Below are 23,680 nucleotides of genomic sequence, written 5' to 3'. Positions count from 1 at the left end.
GTTTCTGAATCTAAAAACTATATGGAAGAACCTTAATTTTTTTGCCCTTTTTTTAAATTTCCATTAAACCCTAACATGTATATGTATATAAATATTTTATTATCAATAACACATTTAGCCTACATTTTTATATATTTTTCATTTTGTAATACATGTGTATGAATGGTATGGTATTATGATTACCCCGTAATACATCACAGTCCCACAGTGCTTTGTACTCTTATAAACTCCGAGTATCAGATGATCCAGATGCAGTACCTCAACCCGCCAGTAAAGCATTACACCGCTCTATCGTTCACCTCCTCTGAAGTCAATATATTGACTCCGCGTCCAGAGCACTAGACTCCGCGCCGTGTTTTCCGCGGAGCTGACGTGCTGCTCGCAGGCTGGTGGCTGCTCTTCGCTCGGCTGTTGTCCTGATATCACTCCGCTAGCATGGAGGAGGGGAGCGCTTGATTATTGTGATGGTGGCAGCTGCTGTACACATTGGCGACTGTAGGATTTCCTCTCCAGCCATCGGGACTTTTAGAAACTGCACACCTTGTTCGCGCTCGTGGAGGGTTTCGCCGGCCAAACTAATGAAATGCAAGTTCACGAAACAACTCCGGAGCCTGTTCGCAGCAGACGGCAAAACTTTTTTTCAAAAGGACAACACAATAAAACGACGGGCTCGCAGCAGCGGTGCTTATGCGTGATGGTTGCGAGTAACATCCGGATGTTTGATGGAGCTCCAGTAGAGGCGAGAGAGTAACAGACCCGGTCGCCTCTCTCGCTCCTCCACGGTCCCGCACTGTTGTCTATTGAATGGTTGACACGGCGATCCTCCCGGAGGAGGGATTTACACTCATTTAGACGCTTATTTCCTCCCAATTTCACTGTATCTGCCTCCCTGGCGAAGCGGACTTCTGCTCCGCTTCGGAGAGGGGAGAGAGAGAGAGTCAGGGGGGCTTGACAAAGTTCTTCCCGAATCACAGATGATGGGGGATTTTGCCAGCCCCGCTGCCGTACCGACCGGCGGCGGCATTTGCATTAATAACAGTAACTTAAACTCTGCCATTAATGCAACCAACAGCAGCACCGGCGGCGGCGGTAACGTGGGCATACCGAAGCACAGCACGGTGGTGGAGCGGCTCCGGCAGCGGATCGAGGGCTGCCGGCGGCACCACGTCAACTGCGAGAGCCGATACCACCAAGCGCAAGCCGAGCAGCTGGAGCTGGAGCGCCGGGAGACGGTGAGTCTGCACCAGCGGACTTTAGAGCTGCGGGCCAAGAAATCCAGCAACAGCAAACAGCAGAGCAAGCAACAAGAGCCCGATTCAACCGCGACCATCGAGCAGAGGAACAACACTCTGATCGCGGTGAGTTCACCTCTCCTCTCTCTTCTTTTATGGGGGTTTGAAACGAACACAGTGCTGTTTGTTTGGGTTGCAATGCTAAAACTTTCACTCGGCGTCTGTGCTTTTTACACTTGTCGGAGCTGAAAACTCCGGCGACGCTGGGACAACCACAACATGTGGAACAACTTCAGCGCGATTTACGGACTATTTCTCGTGCATAAGAGTAACTTTGGAGGCGTTTAGATACTTTGCAGAGCAGCCCGTATAAAGTTATGTAGTAGTTGGTGATGTCATTTGATCTCCTCCTACTTACTACTTGTAGTTCAGGCGTGTTACGTGTTTAGAAAGCATGATGGGAATTGAAAATCAAAATCAACTTGCTTGTAAACTACGTGCATGTGTATTTACGTTTAGTGTCACTCAGTTAGCACTGGTTTAAATGATAAAAATAGTCCACTCTGCTAGTTTCAGTTTCAAGGTGAGCTGTTTTGAAAATGATGCTACTGTTTTTGTTTTTACTTTATTTTCGGAGCAGTTGAATACATTTCTCTCTCTCTCTCTCTGTGGTGTATCTCAATGCAACTCTTAAGCGCGAGACTATGGACATCATTTGATTTAAAAAAAGGAAGGGTGACGATGGTGGGGAAACAAACACACCGCAGGATGAGCATTTATCAGTAGGATATGTTACACTCCCGGTTCAGATGCAGCCACAGAAAAGTTACAATGTTAAAAATCAGTCACTTGAACCTCAACACATGGCGGAGGAGCATCGTGTCGTTGCCTTTTGTGTCAAGGCGGTGAAATCCTCTTTGATATGCTAAGTGAGTCTAATTTCTGAGGGTGACACAGGTAGTTCTCAAAGCGTTAATGGCCGGTGTCGTCGACCTCCCTCTGTGCGATGTGGACATTACTGTGTGAGCCGGTATACAGGCAACAAACGCTTCACATCGAAGGGATTGCGATTTAAAGAGACCGCAGCCTTATTGCTTCTGTCTTTTCTCCACATGAGCACTGTGCTGCAGCTAGGTGGCTGTATCAAGTCGAGTTTTAGGGTCTTATGTGTGCGTCTTGGTTCAGACCCCACACAATGGCTGTGTGTCAAAACCTAGCCAGCTGCCTATGTAGACAGCATTTGTGTGCGGAAATTACTGCACGTGAATGCAAGCTTTCTAGGTAAAGCTAGTGTTCTCCATCAGGCTTAACTAGGTAGTCTTAAATAACAATTAAACTCTTTTAATGTTTAGTTGATTTTAATATAGACCATTATAAAACTATATCACTCTGTAATGGCTAACACCATGTTTTTGAGATATTAGCTTTGGCTTGCCTTTGTCATATTGTGAACACGTGTTATGGAATGAATAGTTACACTTTTTAAGCCTAGTAGATGTCAAAAGGAGGTTTGTCAAGAAAAATGTCGTCTTTGTGAATCATTTGTGTCATGAGTACAGTTTGAAGCCAGTGTAAGGTAATGGCATTTTATCTTAACCCTAAAGAGGTAAAGGAGGTTGCAACCTTGCAGCCTTCAGTCTCGAGGTTCAGGAATCTCATAGACCTCATTTGCACCTTGTATTAAGATCCGTCTCGGCTTATCCAATCACAAATGTCCAGTTGGAACATGTTATGTTGTTTACGCCTGGTACTAACGTGTTGTCTTCAACCACTTATTAGTCACATTCGTCAAAGCGAGGGTCTCTTGATGTCGTCACTGCATCATGAGTAATGTTGTGTTTTTATCCTTTTTTGTAGTTGAAAAAAATCTATTATTTAGCTTTAATTCATGTAGTTCAGAGTTGGGTTAGTTGCCAAAGCAACATTTCTAATTTAAGTTTCTGTTTTTCAGTTAATATTTATATTTTGTTTTATTTCAGCTTTATTTCAATTAACGAAAACTGATTTTTAATAGTTTCAGTTTTTGTTAACGATAACATGAATGATCTGTCACTGTGGGTTTGCACTTTGCAAAAGAAAGAAAGTTAGCACATACCTTGTCCCAAATATGCTTACATTTTGGACTTAATTCACAGCTGTATTTTGTGATTTTAATATCACACGTACACAAGGCCTTTGACTACTGTATAAACACAGAAAGCGGCACCAAAAGTCAGGAAACTACAGGATGAGTTGCTTCATGATAGTATTATGGATAACTGAGACTTATCTTTCTCTGAAAGTTTGTTTTTTCAGTACAAATTCATCTCTGGTCCGAATTGCAGTTTTTAAAGTTCACCATATTTTATCTTCTAGTGTGTTTAATGCATATCTGTGCACATTTCTATCACTTCTGAAGTCGTGTCCAGCAGCCGTGTGTGTGTGTGCAGTGCCTGTGGTATCACATTGTTTTGCAGTGTCTGGGACCAGTGCCCAAGATCTAAATTTAACTCCCGAGTTGGCAGGGTTACATGAGGTTTGTGACGTCAGACACTCCAAGAGCACTGTGTAACTTTCTTGTCTTCTGTATGTGTTTGCGAGGAGGCCTACAAGACTGGTAGCGCAGGTACAACTGTGTGCGATGGGTCTCGCTGTGCGTGTCTGCATGTAAGCATTTCAGCAGTCAGAAAAACCACAGTCCTTTTATAAAAATCATTTATTTGCCTGCAGGAGTTGTTTACGTCAAGAACGCAGGATACCTGAAAACTTTGTAGGTCAAGTTTCTGTCAATGATTCTTTTTATTCTCCTTTTTACTTTTAAATAGCCTAAGAAATTGTGGTATTTTTACACTACTTGAAAACCCATTAATTCTGCTTTAATTGAAGTAATTATCCATTTTGAAATAATTTTGTAGAAAAAAATTGTTTCTTTTTCTGTGACATGAAGGCCATTTGATAATTTAGTAGGAAATAATAGTGCTCCACTGTGTTTGTTCATAGTGTACACATTTTTTTCTCTCATTATAGATGTCTAAATAATTATAATATATGAATAGGAACTTTTTTTTTTTCCCTCAAAAATGAAAATTATTATTTTCTCACCCTGATGTTGTTCCAAACTTGTGTGCTGTTGTTTTTTTCTCTCTAAAGCACAATAGTAGGAATGTTTGAGGAATTATCATATCATACAACAATTGTAACCATGGGATGTCATTGTCAAGTCTCAAATTTACCTAATGAGGTAAAAATGAGTCCATATGACTTGTGGGTCATTGTTCACTATTAAGCTTCACCTCTGCTGACGCTCATGTCTAGCCAAGCTCCATATCTTGTTTCAGAAATGACAATTCAACATCGCTGATGCCATTCTGAATTTTTTACACAAACATGAGATAGACGCAAACTTCGAGGAAGGGCAAGATGATTGGTGAAATTTAGTTTCTTTCTCGCACAAATGTATGACTTTTCAAAGCTTGACAGCCTCTAATCACTATTAACTATCATTGTATGACAGTGCATAATAATTCATCAATCAATTTACTTTTGTGTTCCACAAAAAATAACTGCATATGAAAATGACATGAGAGTGACTAAATAAGGACAAGATGTTTGGATGGATAAAGAATCTATTACTAACTAGCAATCTGTACCTGCTATTTGTTCCATAACATAAACAGAAACTTACCCAAGAGCACTAGATAGGGAAGTAATGTTACTGGAGTCAGTTACTGGAATCCTCACACCCATTTTCTGGGTCATAATGTATAGGGAAAAATATGTATACATCCTCAAGGTCTTAAATTACACACTTTACATTTTTTTAATGTGTTTATTAATAATTTGAATTGGCTTTTATTTTCATATATTTTCAATTTTTTTCAATTTTGTGCTTTTATTTTATTAGTTGTTTTAGAAATTCTTTTTTATTTTATTTCCATTTTAGTAATTTTTTTTCAGTTTATTTCTAATTTTTGTTTTTAATCTAATATTAATGTTTTATTTTATTTTTTTAAATTTTTTTTTTTAATTTAAATTAACAACAGAAACAACACTGAGTATTTCACTACCAGCTGCATTGTTGTATTTACCACTGTTCCTGGTACTATGACCTCCCTTAATCACACTTCATGCTTTCTGCCGTGTTATCGTTGCAGTGCACACTTTCATGCTGGTGTGCATGTACACATGTTACACTGGAATGTAGAACAAGGTGTGTGTCAACACTGCAGCACATAGTCCATGCGGTTAAATCAATACTGCTGCGAGTGTGATTTTGCCATCTCTTTTACACACACACCTCAAAATATTTCAAAAGAAATGATATCCTATATGGCTGTCTTTGGGCGTTTTTAATATTGAGGCTTATTGGATCGGCATTCTGCTGTGCACTCACACCCAAACATACACATGCTGCTGATGCTTGTGCATATGTCCACACGCTCAGTCACACACGCAAGGGCTCAGTGTCAGGAAACCCACCGCTTTCTCAGAGAGAACCGAAACAAAGTCTGCCTCAGCATCACGGAGCACGAGAGAAGACTTCTTATGGGATAATCAAACTAAAAGACATTGTTAGTGATTATTCAGCATTATTTGTGTTCATTCTTGAACCATTGAGCAAATGTTTAAGGCGTAGGCATATTATTATTTACCTATGTGCACTGTGAAGTGACCCACTTAAGTACTCGTGCTTCACTGTTAAACCAGGTGATTTCATGCCTTGTTGTGGTTTGCGTGAAAGCTGTACAGTACCACAGCCAAGAGCTGCATCATATGCAACTGTATGGCGGAGAGTCAAACCTCTCCAGGCTCAAAGGTTTGATAACTTTTCAAGAAAGGCTGTTAAAAGCATGCATCATTTATTTTGCCCTAAGCACAATCGATATGTTTTGCAAGAAGCAGGTTTTCCCTCCTTTTTTTGTTGATGCTGACCTGAATGATATTTTGAAATGAACATCTGAAACTTTTCTGCATTAATGTTTGTTTATGTGTGTTGCGTTTGTTTTGTTGTTTTGCACTTGAACACTGCTGCTGATATTGTGTATTCAGGCCTCAATAGGTGTCATGAGATCAGTGCTCTCTTCATGTCCAACTAAGCAGACTAGACTAGGCTCTGTATAGCAATATTTGGGAAGAAAGCTTTGGCAAAATAAATAAATAACTTTGCCATTAACAATTTCTGGCCATTTTGCATCGATTTTCTCTTTGAAGCTGTTTGATTTAGGCTTTATCCAATTTGTAGAGCTTGCACTTAACCCAGGCTTTGTCATTTGCACCCAGATGTTGAAGAGACAAGCTTTGCTTTTTCACTGACTTTCTTTCGTGTTGGAGTAGTAAGATTAGAAGTTCAGTTTTGTGTCACAATGTAACGTATGCATAAGCATTGCAAAACAGTATGAATTACAAATTCAGACACTTATGCCTAATACATGACAAGAGACATATTTTATTTTATTTTTTTCTGACAGGCACTAAACAACAACAACTGCAGTACTAATACATCTAATAAACATAAAACAAATTGGTTCATTATTATATAGTATCATTAACAACCATTATGTAATGCTTAACAGAACAGTAGTTTAGAAGTGTGAATGTGTGAAACATGATTTTCTCTAAAAGGTTAGATGCATTACAAGGTTTTCTGGTGGTATTTTGCGTAAGTTCGTGAGTTTTGATCAGGTGTTAGAAGTCTCTCGCACCAGCGCGCCCAAGTAATTTTTCACATTCGCAACACCCTGGTGTTTGTTCAGCTCTAATATTAGACTTACTGCCATTACTTCCCGGTATTGTGACTTTTTTACAGTGCAATGACAGTGTCCACATTCACACTTGCCATTGGATTCTCATGCTTTGCATGTGTATTGGCATTTAAAGGGATAGTTCAGCCAAAAATGAAAATTCTGTCATCATTTACTTGCCCTCAAGTTGTTCCAAACCTATATGAATTTCTTTCTTCTGCTGAACACAAAAGAAGATATTATTTTTTTTAAAGAAAATTGATTACCAAACATCTATGGAAGTCAATGGGGTCCATCAACTGTTTGGTTACTGGCATTCTTCAAAATATCTTCTTTTGTGTTCAGCAGAAAAAAGAAATTTCATACAGTTTTGGAACAATTTGAGGGTGTGTAAATGATGACAGAATTGTGTGAACTATCCCTTTAAGGTCTAATTTTAGCATTATTGTAGCGACGTTACGTGAATGTCCTTTCACATGATGTAAATTCACATCTGCCAGGACCCCCCTCTTACCCAGAAGTGTTAATGTGTGTCTGTGAAAGTTGCGAGAAAGTTCTCAGCGGCTGTCAGATTTTAGATTATGCTTGGAGGTTAGAGAGAGAAATAGAGAATAAATGAGTAGTGCATACTACACTCAGAAAATATTTAAACCTTTTTTTTTATCCATTACACATATTAACATAAACAAATAATCTTAATGTGATGCATATTTGTCCGTCATTCATTAATGAAATGAAAATGCGTTTTGTTTATTTACAAATGAAATGGATGCAAATCCTATGCCATGATTTTTGAGTGCAGAAATCTTCAGCTTTTTATTAATTTTTATTTATTTTATTTATTTAGCTTATAAATATACATCAAATTAAGTTTATTAGTTTGTTTGCTAAAACTGTGTAGTCCAAATGGATGGAAATTGTATATGAAATTCAAATGCATACATCCAAGTATTTTTCCATGTAAATTCCATATGTTTCACCAGTGACAGTATGATAAATTCCATCATCATCATCACACTGGTCACTGATCATTTCAGCACTTCAGATGCATAAACTGATCCAGAAACAGTGAAGTCTCCTGTATGGGTTGTTCTAGGAAAACAAGTGATTCATGGCCCATTTAATCATCTTCTCACCATCTCTCTTGAGCATCTCATGTGACCGTCGTCTTTCATGTTGGATCTTTGAGTACTGATGACACATCATCTATTCAGTGTGTCCATTCCTTGAGTAACTTGTATAAGGTCAAGTGATTCTTTTTTTTCCCCCCTTAAAGTTCCTAAAAAATGGAGTTTAATAGTCATTCTTTGAAGAGAATAGAAAGCCAAATTACCTGTGGAGCATCTTATCGGGTTTGTGCGTGTGTGTTTGTTTGAAGACAAACTGCAAACCGTTTCATTATTGATTAGAAAGATGCCTGGAAGTCAGTCTCTGCCTTTGCCTTTCTTTCATACCGTATGAGCGAGCCAGTTAAATATAGATGAGTGTCATCAGGCACACACACTCATGCAGCTCCTCCATGGCAAGGTTTCCCACTGCTTTTGGCCTTGAGTCACACAGAAACTGGTGCAGAGACACAACACACACATGTTCAAGGCACACAAATAGATCCTTGTCCTCATTGTCTGTGGAGTTGACCAGGGCCAAACACTCATCAGGAGTCATCAGATAAATGACCAGATAGTGTTGAACACAGCCTTGATCGTTCACTCAGAAGGCTATGATACTGACACTACTGCATTTGCATTAAAGGAACCTCTTTTTTTGGTATTTATCGATGGGTACACTGTTTTTAAGCTGGGAAAATGACTAGAGTAGTGAACTGCTGATCATGCTTCTCTTCCCAGCCAAAAAGGCCAAATTTTGACTGGAAATACTCACCCACAAAAGGCATATGTACTCTTTATAAGCACATTTTCATGTGTCTGGCATTTGCATGAGAACATAAATTCACCACCCGCTAATCCGTGTTCGGTCTGTACGCGCACAGTAGTTCATACTGTCATAATCCCAGTGCTGGAATCCGGTCATTGGTCAAAAGCCACCTTTATAACCACTTTATAACACCCTCATTTTATCCATGTTCAACTTAAGGAGGTGGAGAATAATTACATATAGGATATTCTGTACTTTTCTTTGGCTATTGAGTTTCCTAAAGGTCATGTCATAAGACTCCTTGTTTTACAAAAATAGTGTTAAATTTGCACATTTCTGAGAACTATTTATTCCAGTCAAACCTTTTGAATCTATTTGGCAACAATTGTTATTTGGTTATCCTTTCAGAGCAAATACATTTTTTTTATTTTTTATACACTGCCGTTCAAAAGTTTTCTCGTCATTAAAGGTGCCATTGAATTGAAAATTGAATTTACCTCGGCATAGTTGAATAACAAGAGTTCAGTACATGGAAATGACATACAGTGAGTCTCAAACACCATTGTTTCCTCCTTATAAAAATCTCATTTGTTTAAAAGACCTCAGAAGAACAGGCGAATCTCAACATAACACAGACTGTTACGTAACAGTTGGGGTGTACGCCCCCAATATTTGCATATGCCAGCCGATGATCAAGGCATTACACAAGGGCAGCCAGTATTAACGTCTGGATGTGCACAGCTGAATCATCAGACTAGGTAAGCAAGCAAGAACAATAGTGAAAAATGGCAGATGGAGCGATAATAACTGACATGATCCATGATATCATGATATTTTTAGTGATATTTGTAAATTGTCTTTCTAAATGTTTCGTTAGCATGTTGCTAATGTACTGTTAAATGTGGTTAAAGTTACCATCGTTTCTTACTGTATTCATGGAGACAAGAGCCGTCGCTATTTTCATTATTAAACACTTGCAGTCTGTATAATGCATAAACACAACTTCATTCTTTATAAATCTCTCCAACAGTGTAGCATTAGCCGTTAGCCATGGAGCACAGCCTCAAACTCATTCAGAATCAAATGTAAACATCCAAATAAATACTATACTTACGCGATTAGACTTGCTGCATGACGAACACTTTGTAAAGATCCATTTTGAGGGTTATATTAGCTGTGTGAACTTTGTTTATGCAATGATATAGTCGAGAGCTCGGGAGGGGGCGGGGAGCGCGAGCAATTAAAGGGGCCGCAGCCTGAATCGGCACATTTCTAATGATGCCCCAAAATAGGCAGTTAAAAAAAATTAATAAAAAAAAATCTATGGGGTATTTTGAGCTGGAACTTCACAGACACATTCAGGGGACACCTTAGACTTATATTACGTTCGATGGCACCTTTAGGATTAGTTCCCTTTAAAATGAAAATTACCCCAAGCTTTACTCACCCTCAAGCCCTCCTAGGTGTCCATGACTTTGTTCTTTCTGATGAACACATTCAGAGTTATATTAATAAATATCCTGATGCATCTGAGCTTTATAATGGCAGTGAACAGGGGTCAACGAGTTTGAAGTTCGAGAAAGTGCATCCATCCATCATAAACATACTCCATACGGCTCTGGGGGATTAATAAAGACCTTCTGAAGCAAAGCGATGCATTTGTGTAAGAAAAATATCCATATTTAACAAGTTATAAAGTAAAATATCTAGCTTCCTCTAGACTGCCTTCCATATTCAACTTACGGAAAAAGCATAACTGACTTCGCATATTTTATTTTATAAATCGTTAAATATGGATATTTTTCTTGCACTCATCGCTTTGCTTCAGAAGGCCTTTATTTACCCCCCAGAGTCGTGTGGAATATGTTTATGATGGATGAATGCACTTTCTTGAGCTCATTCACTGCAATTATAAAGCTTGGATGTGTCAGGATATTTATCAATATAACTCAGATTGTGTTCATCAGAAAGAAGAAAGTCATATAAACCTAGGATGGCTTGAGGGTGAGTAAAGCTTGGGCTAATTTTCATTTTAAAGTGAACTAATCCTTTAAGGCCTGTTCACTCACACAAAGGATGGTAACTATAACAATAAAAACTGAGTTTTAAAAATCGTTCTAAATTTATGGCAGAGTCCACACCACAGCTACAGCAGTAACGGCACAGATGAACGATAAAGTGATTTTTTTTTTAAAAAAAATTTAATTTTTTTTTTTCCTAGTGAAATTTTAGTCTATGAATGATAAAGTTTGACAGCCAATCAGAATCCATCCTGATTTAGAGAGCTTCAGCATTTAAAGTAACAGACTACATAACTGCAGTGTGTGCTTATAATAAACAAAATGTTATTGACCTGTTGTGCATTGGTGTGGACGCTAATTTAGTGTGAACGAACCTTTATGTTCACCAAGGCTGCATTTATTTGTTAAAAAATACAGTGAAGACAGACTGTTTTTAGTTTAATATATTTAAAAATCTAATTTATTATAGTGTACGGCTGTCAAACGATTAATCGCGATTAATCGCATACAAAATAAAAGTTTGAGTTTGTATAATATATGTGTGAGTAATATGTGTAATTAATATGTATATATAAATACACACAAATTAATGTATATATTTAAGAGAAATATGTTATTTATGTACAAAAAATGTATTTATATATATATATATAATATAAATTATTGAAAATATAAATAAATACATATACTTAGGGCTGGGCGATATATCGCATGCGATTGTCACGCACATTTTGTCAGTAAAGCCGGTTCCCTGATTACCGCTAAATCGCCATCACCTGCTTTCAAATGGAGCGGCATTTAATAGACAGAACCGTAGATCACTGAAAAGCCACGCAATATCACGTTCATTATCGAAGGCGATTCATCTGCGATATGAACGCGATATTGCGTGGCTTTTCAGTGAACTACGGCTCTGTCTATTAAATGCCGCTCCATTTGAAAGCAGGTGATGGCGATTTAGCGGTAATCAGGGAACCGGCTTTCTGACGAAATGCGCGTGACAATCGCATGCGATATATCGCCCAGCCCTACATATACTTGTAAATATTTCTCAAATATATACATGGATGTGTTTGTATTTATATATACATAATTACACACAGTACACCCACATATATTAGGCAAACTCAAACTTTTATTTTGTATGTGATTAATCGTGATTAATCATTTGACAGCCCTATTCTAGTCTTCAGTGTCACAAGATCTTTCAGAAATCAATTCTAATATGCTGATTTTGCGTTTAAGAAACATTCTTAATCACAGTTGAAAACAGTTGTGCTGCTCAATAATTAAACAGCATTTATTTGAAATAGAAAACTTTTAATATTATAAATGTCTCTTTTGATCATGTTAATGCAAAGTGTTCATTTCTTTAAAAAAAAGACAAAACTACAAAAATGTACATGTAAACTGTAGGCTATTGTAAGAACCATTTGCACTTTAATTCAGCATGGACTATATAGGATGATCATATAGCAGCATCAACACTCTTAAAATGAACTTTGCACTGACAGGATTATCTGTCATAGGCGATCTACACAAAATGAGCTTAGTCCTTGTCTTAGCATTTCACTTCTGCTTAGATCAGATCAACAAGCTTTTCCACGCAGGACACAACAAAAGCAGTTTTGATGAAGTAGCCATACTTAATTCAGTCTATGTAAAAGTCTTGTGGTGGTCTTTTTTTATTTATTTTTTATTTTTTTGTGTTTGATTAGCAAGATTTTTTTTTTAATGTGGCCTCGTATTAGTCATCTTTCATTATTCATATATTAAGAGAACATGTAATGTGTATGATCTGTTACAAAATGGACATTTGTTTCTTAACTCGTTTCCTTCCTCGTGGGCCTCTTCCTCATTTTAGAAACCTGAATCAGAAACAGAGTACAATAGGTCTGTCTGCACTATTACAGTAGCTCTCACACTGCAGCTTGTAATTTTACATCAGTATGTACTTAGCAACAATAAACAGCATTTATATAAAAATGCTTGAACATTTTTTTTAGTAATGACACAAACAAATTCACACAAATCAAAGGTGAACCGATTCACAGAAATGATCCAAAATTACCAACTCTAACGCCTTTGTCATATGTCATAATTGTCTTGGATGACAAATCCAAAGCCCTCACAAGTTCATAAACACAGATGCACACAAACGGATCAACATGTGGCATGAATGTTTTTTGGAACATACTTTTGAAAGTGTTTGTTTCTCAGAAACTTAATGGAGCGTGGATTGACTTCTTACCCCTGTTCCACCTGGGCCTAATTATCGAATAATTGTAGATGTACGTGTGTGCACGCATGCAATTTTTACCGTGAAATTTTGATGGATATTGTCCAGATCTGCAGCCATTACAACTCAGGTCTATTTAGGTGGTCGGGATTGGGTTTTACTGAGGTTTTTGATTTGAATCCTTTGCTCTTTCTTATAATTATAATTATTGAGCTTTGTAAAACAGCCTCTGACAAGAACAAAAAATAAACGGTCACATCTGCAGCTAGAGTAATGCACAAACGTACACTATTGTGTAAATGTTCGGGGTCAGTAAGGCTCTTTAAAAATAAAATAAACAAAATAAAAACAAAACACTTTTATTCAGCAAGAATGCAATAAATTGATGAAAAGTGGCAGTAAAGACATTTACAATGTTACAAAAGATTTTTATCTGAAAGAAATGTTGTTGTTTTTTTAAGAATCCTGAAAAAAATACTAAGTTTCCCCCCAAAATTGACAATAATCAGCATATTAGAATGATTTCTGAAGGATCATGTGACACTGAAGACTGGCTTTGCCATCACAGAAATAAATTACATTTTAAAATGTATTAAAATAGAAAACGGATAATTTAAATTGTGATAATATTACTGGCATTACTGTAATATTATGGAATACACAATGCCTGCATACATAAATACTGTATCCTTATGCTAATGCAAATGACAGTTTTACACATTTAGATGATTTAGATACATTTTTGTAATTGATAACTGGACCCCAGTGCATTGTGATAAGGTCAGTATAGCATAAAACTTAATGTCTTTTTCGAATACTCTACACTGTTCAAGTGTATACTCATGGTCTTGTGTGTCTTTTGCGTAGTGTGTCTTTGTAATTGTCAGAGTCAAGATCTCTGAATGAGGTTTATAACTTCCTTGTTTACCAGACTGGTTCAGATAACAAATGCCAAAAAGGAAAACCTCCTCTTCAAAACTTTGCCTTACTCTTTTTTTTTTTTTACTGATTTTCAGTGTTCTTTTATACTTTGCCTTCATAATTGGTGCAGTCTCAACTTTTATTGATCTGGTGTGACACAACAGAATCAAACTCAAACCAGCATTTCTACAATGAACTCCTCATTATTCTAAGAGCAAACTGTAATAAGTGTACCACGGGCTGTGTCGTCCTGAATCTTTGCACAAGGTATTGACCCCAATGATGCAGGTTACGCAGCACTTGCGGTGCCATGCTGGAGGTTTGCTCTTCAGGGAATGAAGCTGCTTTTCAAGTACGCAGAAATGAGAAAAGTGAAACTGAGCTCTCTAAGCACTCGCACTCATGCATATTTCAAAACAGACGCTCCCTGAGAGAGAGAGAGAGAATACTACACTCCTCCCTCTTTCTCTGACGTTGCCAGGATACAGTCGCACGCATTCGTACACACACGTACGTCACTCTCTAATATACGTTGAGTAGTTCACTGTAACTGATGCAGTTTATTTACTTTCATCAATCTTTTAATTAATAATGTGTTATGTGCTTTGTGATCTTGAAGTTGAAGTATGTCATTTGTTATTTTTCAAAAAGGGTTTTGAACACTCCCACCATCTTCTATTGGTTTGTTGAGTCAATGTTGCTGTTTTGGGACAGCCGAACAGAGTAGTTTTTGCTAAAAAAATACAAAAAAATAAATAATAATTGTAAATTTACAGTAAAAACCGGCAGCTGTGGTTGCCAGAAATTCACCAGTACAGTGACAGTGTTTTAGGTATTTTAGGGTGGCATATGGGTGCCTTTTTATATTTTATTTACAACTTGAAACCATAGTAGCTAAAATAATGCTGTAAAAGTTCACTAAAATAAATAACATGAAATTTTAACACACATCACATTAATGTACATTACTGATACCAAAAATGAAAAGAAACAAAATTTTCACTGTAAATTATGTAGTAATTCATGGTTTTTACCTCCAAAAACCTTAATTTTGACAGTATTTTAAAGTAAAATTACATACAGTGCGACTTTGAACCATTAACAGTTTTTCACTATATAATGTAAGGTAATTTTACTGTTGAACGTTTAACAGGTTTTACTGTAGCAATTTACAGTCTTTTTTTCTGACAGACTTTTTTTTTAGTGATGGCACCACAGAGCCAGTTTGTACACTTTTTGAAAAAGGTGAAAGTAAACAAATATTTTACTTGTAATTGTCTCTGTATACAGTACCTCACAGAAGTGAGTACACCCCTCACGTTTTTGTAAATATTTTATTATATCTTTTCATGTGACAACACTGAAGAAATGACATGTAAAGTAGTGAGTGTACAGCTTGTATAACAGTGTAAATTTGCTGTCCCCTCAAAATAACTCAACACACAGCCATTAATGTCTAAACCGCTGGCCACAAAAGTGAGTACACCCCTAAGTGAAAATGTCCAAATTGCACCCAAAGTGTCAATATTTTGTGTGGCCACCATTATTTTCCAGCACTGCCTTAACCCTCTTGAGCATGGAGTTCACCAGAGCTTCACAGGTTGCCAATGGAGTCCTCTTCCACTCCTCCATGACGACATCACGGAGCTGGTGGATGTTAGAGACCTTGTGCTCCTCCACCTTCCGTTTGAAGATGCCCCACAGATGCTCAATAGTGTTTAGTCTATCACCTTTACCCTCAGCTTCTTTAGCAAGGCAGTGGTCGTCTTGGAGGTGTGTTTGGGGTCGTTATGTTTGAATACTGCCCTGTGGCCCAGTCTCCAAAGGGAGGGGATCATGCTCTGCTCATTCATGGTTCCCTCAATGAACTGTAGCTCCCCAGTGCCGGCAGCACTCATGCAGCCCCAGATCATGACACTCCCACCACCATGCTTGACTGTAGGCAAGACACACTTGTCTTTGTACTCCTCACCTGGTTGTCTCCACACACGCTTGACACCATCTGAACCAAATAAGTTTATCTTGGTCTCATCAGACCACAGGACATAGTTCCTGTAATCCATGTCCTTAGTCTGCTTGTCTTCAGCAAACCGTTTGCGGGCTTTCCTGTGCATCATCTTTAGAAGAGGCTTCCTTCTGGGACGACAGCCATGCAGACCAATTTGATGCAGTGTGCGGCATATGGTCTGAGCACTGACAGGCTGACCCCCCACCCCTTCAACCTCTGCAGCAATGCTGGCAGCACTCATATTTTCCAAACACAACCTCTGGATATGACGCTGAGCACGTACACTCAACTTCTTTGGTCGACCATGGCGAGGCCTGTTCTGAGTGGAACCTGTCCTGTTAAACCGCTGTATGGTTTGGCCACCGTGCTGCAGCTCAGTTTCAGGGTCTTGGCAATCTTCTTATAGCCTACGCCATCTTTATGTAGAGCTTCAGATCCTCAGAGAGTTCTTTGCCATGAGGTGCCATGTTGAACTTCCAGTGACCGGTATATGAGAGTGAGAGCGATAACACCAAATTTAATACACCTGCTCCCCATTCACACCTGAGACCTTGTAACACTAACGAGTCACATGACACCGGGGAGACAAAATTAATAATTGGGTCCAATTTAGACATTTTCACTTAGGGGTGTACTCACTTTTGTGGCCAGCGGTTTAGACATTAATGGCTGTGTGTTGAGTTATTTTGAGGGGACTGCAAATTTACACTGTTATACAAGCTGTACACTCACTACTTTAGATTGTAGCAAAGTGTCATTTCTTCAGTGTTGTCACATGAAAAGATATAAGATAATAAAATATTTACAAAAATGTGAGGGGGGTGTACTCACTTCTGTGAGATACTGTATTTTAGCCTGGAAAAGAAAACATATTTTGACATCCAAATAAATTACTAATTACCATTATAAACTGGTGGGGTTTAAGTATAAAAAATAGCAAAGAATTTTGTTTGATCTCAAATAGGGACGTCAGTTTACATACATTTTCATTTTTGGGTGAATTATCCCTTTTAACCAACACAAAATAGGTGTCGTTTTAAAGCTTAGAAGCTGGTCTTTAAAAGTGAATATAGGGAATATGACCATCACTTAACAAGTGCTATTAAATTTGCTGACATATTAGAAATGCTCTGTTTTCACAGCGTGAAAAAAAATAACTGCATTACATGAAAATGTGATCTGTAAAATCATAGTACATAACAGATAGACGTAACTGTGTCATATATCATTGAAAATGTCTCAACTAGCAGACTACAACAACCATATTTCAGTTAGAGACAAAACTATACCAGGTATTTATATGAAAAAGTGCTGCTGACGCACATGTAAACAGTGATACTTTTGCACTTTTTGTACTTCAGCAAAACATTAGTAAACCATAGTAGTTCACATATCTTATTTATAGCAGGTGGTCTCGAATGAGCCCAAACACAACATAAGACGATGCTCTTGGAATTATGTGACATGCTGCTTGGCTAAAGCTATTGGACTTCCGGGGTCAGATTGCGTTGTGATCATGACGCAGTATTTTCCAATGTCATTTAAAAAGTTCAGCCAATGGAAGTTGGATATGGAGTGTGATCGTACACTTTTACAGCTGGATTTGGTCGCTCTGATTGACAGGTCTTGATTTACCATGTGTCATAGAATAGGAGCGCACCGCTGAAACTATGAAACTGAAAACTAAGGTGCGCTCGCTTTATTTTTTCAAGTTGTGTCTGCTGTACGTGTTTCACGCATTAGTCGCATGAACCTCAAAACTACGCGCTCTAATGATGATCTTGCTTAATTGACCATCCGTTAAGTTTACGTTTTATCGATTTAAATAATTCTCCACAATTTATCGATCGTCAATTAATCATTAGTATCCTTAATCTCAAACCATATCTCAGTTGTTATACTAAATTAACCTTGATGAATTTGTATGTGATAATGAGATATGAATGCTCACTTTAAGTTTGCAGATAGTTTACTCTTCAGTGTGTTTGTTTACGTTGGGATCAGTGGAAGCTTCTTTTGACTGGTAATGTAACCTTTTGCTCATGATGAAGACCTTGCATCCTGTTTTTGGTCTAGCTTATCAGGTGTTCAGTGTTAGCCTTTCTCTCTCTCTCGTTTTCTCTTTCCATCTCTGGGAGTTGTCATGGTGACAGTGATGCAGACAGCCGGGAACAGCCTGGCTGTCATCTCGGATCTGTCAGTGTGTGTTTGTGTGTTTGTGCGAAAAGACTAGACTGTGCTCATTTCAGAGAGAAAATTATGTAATGTTCTCTCTAAAAACAGAGAGAGAGGCAGAGAGTGAGCGCTTACTCATAATTATAAAGCAAGTGGCCACTGTAGAGATTCTACAGTCATCTGTAGAATTAGGAAGCAGATTACGTTGTTTGTGGTTATCAGTCACATACTGTTTGATCATATAGATGTTTATTTTATATTCATTCATATAAGATAAAATAGTAAAATGAAAGATATATCAGTATAAAAGTAGAACAAAACATTCCATATTTATTTGAATAAAGGGGTTCTATTATGCTTTTTTACGTTTTCAACTTTCTTTAGTGTGTAATGTTTAAGCATGAAAAAGGTCTGCAAGGTTACAAAATATGAAGTCACTCCAAAGGGAGTTATTTTCTATATCAGTAAGCACCGTTTCTGAACTCCCTGAAATGCCTTGATTGTAGTCTTGAGTTTCCTTCTGGGCAGGGTTGCCAGGTTTTCACAACGAAACCTGCCCAATTGCTACTCAAAACTAGCTTTTCAGGGGGTCCCCTGGTAAAAATAGTTTTTCTGGGGGGAAATATCCATGTTTTGTTGTTGCTTCAACCAATGGACATGAAAAACAACCCGCAGCAACAGTGCTGAAAAACCGCAGACTTGGCAACACTGCTTCTGGGAATGTACGCCTCACAATATTCCTCAATTAAATAATTCCCCGCCAAGGCATATGCACAATAAAGGGGCGGGGCCTGGGTGAGTTGCATTAGTAGTGCGTTGAAGCCTGTGGTTATGGTTAGGGGTGTGACATTTCCGAAACACGCTCAGAGTGGTTGACCAATCACAACACACTGGTCCAATCGACCAATCAGAGCACATTGTGCTTTTTCAGAAGGAGGGGCTTCATAGAGACCGGAGCATTATTGACAGACTAGGAAGAGAGGTGTAAAATATGTGAAAAATTTGTTTTTTTTTGAACATTCAAGAAGGAAAACCTAGTCTAGTAGACCCCAAAAACAAAATCAAGATTTTGAAAAAAGGCAAAATAAATTTATAATCTATATTTAAAATCTATATTATTTGACCTCTTCTTGTTTACTTCCTGTAACAAGATGTTTAGCTTGTGTTTTATAGATTTTTACCTTAACTGAGACCTCTTGCCTTGTCCTGCCTCTCTCTCTTAGGTCTTAAATGTTCAATTTGGGGTGGCGTAAGCAGAGCCCCTGTGACGTGTGTGGGGATGTTTGTGTGTGTGTGTAGGAGGGGGTGTGCTATTGGATAACATGGTCTAAAAATACTTGGCTAATCTGCAAACATGAAGCTAAAAATACATCCTCGACTAGCTTACGCTCTCACATGTGTAATGAGGGCGGGCCATCCTGTAGGAAAGAGGGAGGGAGAGGTAGGGTGGGCAGAAAGTAGTTGGTGAGAGTAGGAATGGGAAGATATGCTTATACTGCTTGTTTGTTATTTGTTCTGTAGTGTTTTTTTATTTATTTATTTGAATGTTGGATTTGTTAGTCGGGTTTTCATAGTAATAGTAAAACATTAATAGGTTTTTTAAGAACAATTTTAGACTAAAAATGTCAAAGGGCAAGAGTTTATTATTACATGCTGTAACTAAATATTTATTATATTTTATTATTTTTTTATGATTGTTAATTTATAATTTTTCTTTATACAATTTTCTTAAATGTAATCATTTTAATTTATTTCTTTTTTTTATTTTAATTTCTTAGAAATAGAAAAGGAATATCCTTGTGAAAGCATTTGTTTAATTACATAGTCACAGTGTTAACTCATACACAGGGTCAGTGAGTTTTGATATTGATTTAGTTGATAGCCGTGAGTATGATGATAGGTATTTGATCTCATGGAAAGAGAATGCAGTTTCAAAAGTCTTGATTTTTATTTATATATATTTTTGGCATACTAAAATTCCTCATTAATTCCTCATTAAGCTCAAGGATGAGAGAGTAATAGGAGAAAAGGGAGGAGAGAGATTTTCAACTATATCGTTTAATAAAAGTGTTCCCTTCAGAAAACAAGTCTAGACAATTGTAGATTTGTATTGGTTCAAGGTTACTGTAGCATGCACAGTTCAGCAATTCAGCTGTGGAAGTTCAGCAGGACATTAAAAGTTCCAGATACATTAAGTATTTTGCTTGTTTGCTGATTTCTTGTTTTGTGCTGTTTGTACAGTTATCTCTTGTGAAGAGTGGGCGAGAAGACATTGTTGTTCTTTTCATGAGTTGTGTGCTTAAACCATCTCCTCTAATTACTGCGACACCGCTAAAGCCAGAGCAGGAGGCAGAAGTGAGTGACAGAAAGTGGCTCAAGGGAAACGTACCTCTGTGTTCTGCTTGTATTGATCTTGAACTGTGGTCAAGCTCTGTTTAGGTGCTGTCTACAGCAGTATTTGCAAACTTCTGTGTGAAAACTGGATATGTTCAACATTTAAACTGGCAAAATTTGTGATTTAGTCAGCAGGGTGAGCCAGAAAAGTAATGGGGCAGGAGAAATGGCAGACAGTCATATTTATTTTTTTAAAAAAAATGTCTGGTCTCCCAGATGCAGCAAAGAAGACTTTATTCTGCTCGAAGCTGCTCATATGCTCAAGATAAAAGGCACACAAACACACACATCTCTTGATGCTTTTATAAAGTGGTGGCAACAGTGTTGTTATTGTTAACAACTATTACAAATCATTTTCGTAAATTGAAATAAAGCTCAAATAATGTAAATGAAATCTGAGAGTTTTCTGTCCCTCCACTGACAGCTACGCAACTACCACTTTGATCAGATGCTTCAAAAATTTCATAAAGAGATTGTAAAACTAATTCATATAAATTGAGTGGTTTAGTCCAAATTTTCTTAAAGGTGCCCTAGAACTTTTAAAAAAAAGATGTAATATAAGTCTAAGGTGTCCCCTGAATGTGTCTGTGAAGTTTCAGCTCAAAATACACCATAGATTTTTTTTTAAATAATTTTTTTAACTGCCTATTTTGGGGCATCATTAACTATGCGCCGATTCAGTGCTACTGGCCCTTTAATTCTCCTGCTTGACGCCCACAGAGATAGCGCTTGCCTTGAACAGTGCATAAACAAAGTTTACACAGCTAATATAACCCTCAAATGGATCTTTACAAAGTGTTCGTCATGCATGCGGCATGCATGCGTTGGATTATGTGAGTATTGTATACTGCCCTACAAAGCAAAAAGGCAGTAACTACGCAGAGTGCAGAACTGAGAAAAATGACTTAAAAGTTATCCTGTCATCCAGCCTAAGTAGTTGTAGGTAGATTATTGGACATGTTGCTGTTATGTTACTCCAAAACGACACACATTTCAGATAAGATGTTTTGTCACATAACAAAGGATGCCTTGAATGTCATGAAAATGACAATAACTAATTTTTGACCAAAAATGCAGTTACTGCCTTTTTGCTTTGTAGGGCAGTATACTGTTATATTGTTTACATTGATTCTGCATGAGTTTGAGGCTATTCTCCGTGGCTAACGGCTAATGCTACACTGTTGGAGAGATTTATAAAGAATGAAGTTGTGTTTATGAATTATACAGACTGCAAGTGTTTAAAAATGAAAATAGCGACGGCTCTTGTCTCCATGAATACAATAAGAAACGATGGTAACTTTAACCACATTTAACAGTACATTAGCAACATAACGAAACATTTAGAAAGACAATTTACAAATTTCACTAAAAATATCATGTTATCATGGATCATGTCAGTTATTATTGCTCCATCTGCCATTTTTCGCTATTGTTCTTGCTTGCTTACCTAGTTTGATGCTTCATCTGTGCACAGATCCAGACACTGCCATTGTCTAATGCGTCGAATGGGCTGGCATTATGTAAATATTGGGGGCGTACATATTAATGATCCCAACTGTTACGTAACAGTCGGTGTTATGTTGAGATTCGCCTGTTCTTCGGAGGTCTTTTAAACAAATGAGATTTACATAAGAAGGAGGAAACAATGGAGTTTGAGACTCACTATATGTCTTTCCATGTACTGAACTCTTGTTATTTGACTATGCCGAGGTAAATTCAATTTTTGAATCTAGGGCACCTTTAAGAGACTCGATCACTTTATATGCTGAACAGATTTAATTAATTTAGGCTTTATTCACACATAAACATTGATTAGTGAACATAAACAGAAGCTCAGATGTGCTGCATAAAACATGAGAATGAACCTCATTGGTTCTCGCAAGTCAAGCAAACATGCTTGAGCTTCCGTTTACCATAACAGATGTGTGAGTTTGTGAATGTTTATATGTGAATGAAAGCTTAAATGAAATCTGTTCGGTGGATGAAGCGATCGTGTCTCTTCAGAAAATTTGGATTAAACCTGAATGCAATGGACTAAAATCTGAATAGAATTTTTTTTTTTTTAAATAATAAAAATAACGAAAGCAGATAAAATTACTAAAGCTTAAACTAAAATTAAAATGGAAAATATAAAAATAAAAGCTAATTCAAAATATTAATACTTTACCAGTATATAAAAGAAGCGAAAATAACGCTGGTGATGATGTTACTTTAATTATAAAGGCATTCATTTTTAATAAGTACATATACTTACTATTTAAAGATGTCATCGAATGTTTTTTTACAAGATGTAATATAAGTCTAAGGTGTCCCCTGAATGTGTCTGTGAAGTTTCAGCTCAAAATACCCCATAGATTTTTTTTTTTTTTTAATTAATTTTTTTAACTGCCTATTTTGGGGCATAATTAGAAATGCGCCGATTCAGGTTGCGGTCCCTTTAAATCGCGCGCTCTCCGCCCCCGGAGCTCGTGCTTGCCTTAAACAGTGCATAAACAAAGTTTACACAGCTAATATAACCCTCAAAATGGATCTTTACAAAGTGTTCCTCATGCATGCGGCATGCATGCGTCGGATTATGTGAGTATTGTATACTGTTATATTGTTTACATTGATTCTGAATGAATTTGAGGCTGTGATCCGTGGCTAATGGCTAATGCTACACTGTTGGAGAGATTTATAAAGAATGAAGTTGTGTTTATGCATTATACAGACTGCAAGTGTTTAAAAATGAAAATAACGGCAGTCTTGTCTCCGTGAATACAGTAATAAACGATGGTAACTTTAATGACATTTAACAGTACATTAGCAACATGCTAACGAAACATTTAGAAAGACAATTTACAAATATCACTAAAAATATCATGATATCATGAATCATGTCAGTTATTATTGCTCCATCTGCCATTTTTCGCTGTTGTCCTTGCTTGCTTACCTAGTCTGTTGATTCAGCTGTGCACATCCAGACGTTCTGCCCTTGTGTAATGCCCTGATCATGGGCTGGCATATGCAAATATTGGGGGCGTACATATTAATGATCCCGACTGTTACGTCAGCCTGTTCTTCGGAGGTCTTTTAAAAGAAGGAGGAAACAATGG

The 23,680-nt window shown here is 37.4% G+C and overlaps 1 protein-coding gene across 2 annotated transcripts in view; it reads left to right on the top strand.

Moving 5' to 3' along the window:
• The first annotated feature begins 290 nt into the window (after positions 1–290).
• Positions 291–23,680, top strand: part of maml3 (mastermind-like transcriptional coactivator 3) — a 136,797-nt gene continuing 113,407 nt past the window's right edge. Inside the window, exon 1 of one of the 2 annotated variants that reach the window (XM_048196771.1) lies at positions 291–1,358. In XM_048196771.1, coding sequence (XP_048052728.1) covers positions 975–1,358 — 384 coding nt within the window. In that variant the 5' untranslated portion in view covers positions 291–974. Of the gene's footprint in view, positions 1,359–1,458; positions 1,816–23,680 lie in introns of those variants that run through there. The other variant, XM_048196772.1, reaches the window with a different exon arrangement.

Source organism: Megalobrama amblycephala, linkage group LG7 (genome assembly GCF_018812025.1).
Source record: "Megalobrama amblycephala isolate DHTTF-2021 linkage group LG7, ASM1881202v1, whole genome shotgun sequence".
NCBI classification, from domain to species: domain Eukaryota; kingdom Metazoa; phylum Chordata; class Actinopteri; order Cypriniformes; family Xenocyprididae; genus Megalobrama; species Megalobrama amblycephala.
This window is presented reverse-complemented; position numbering and strand designations above follow the sequence as displayed.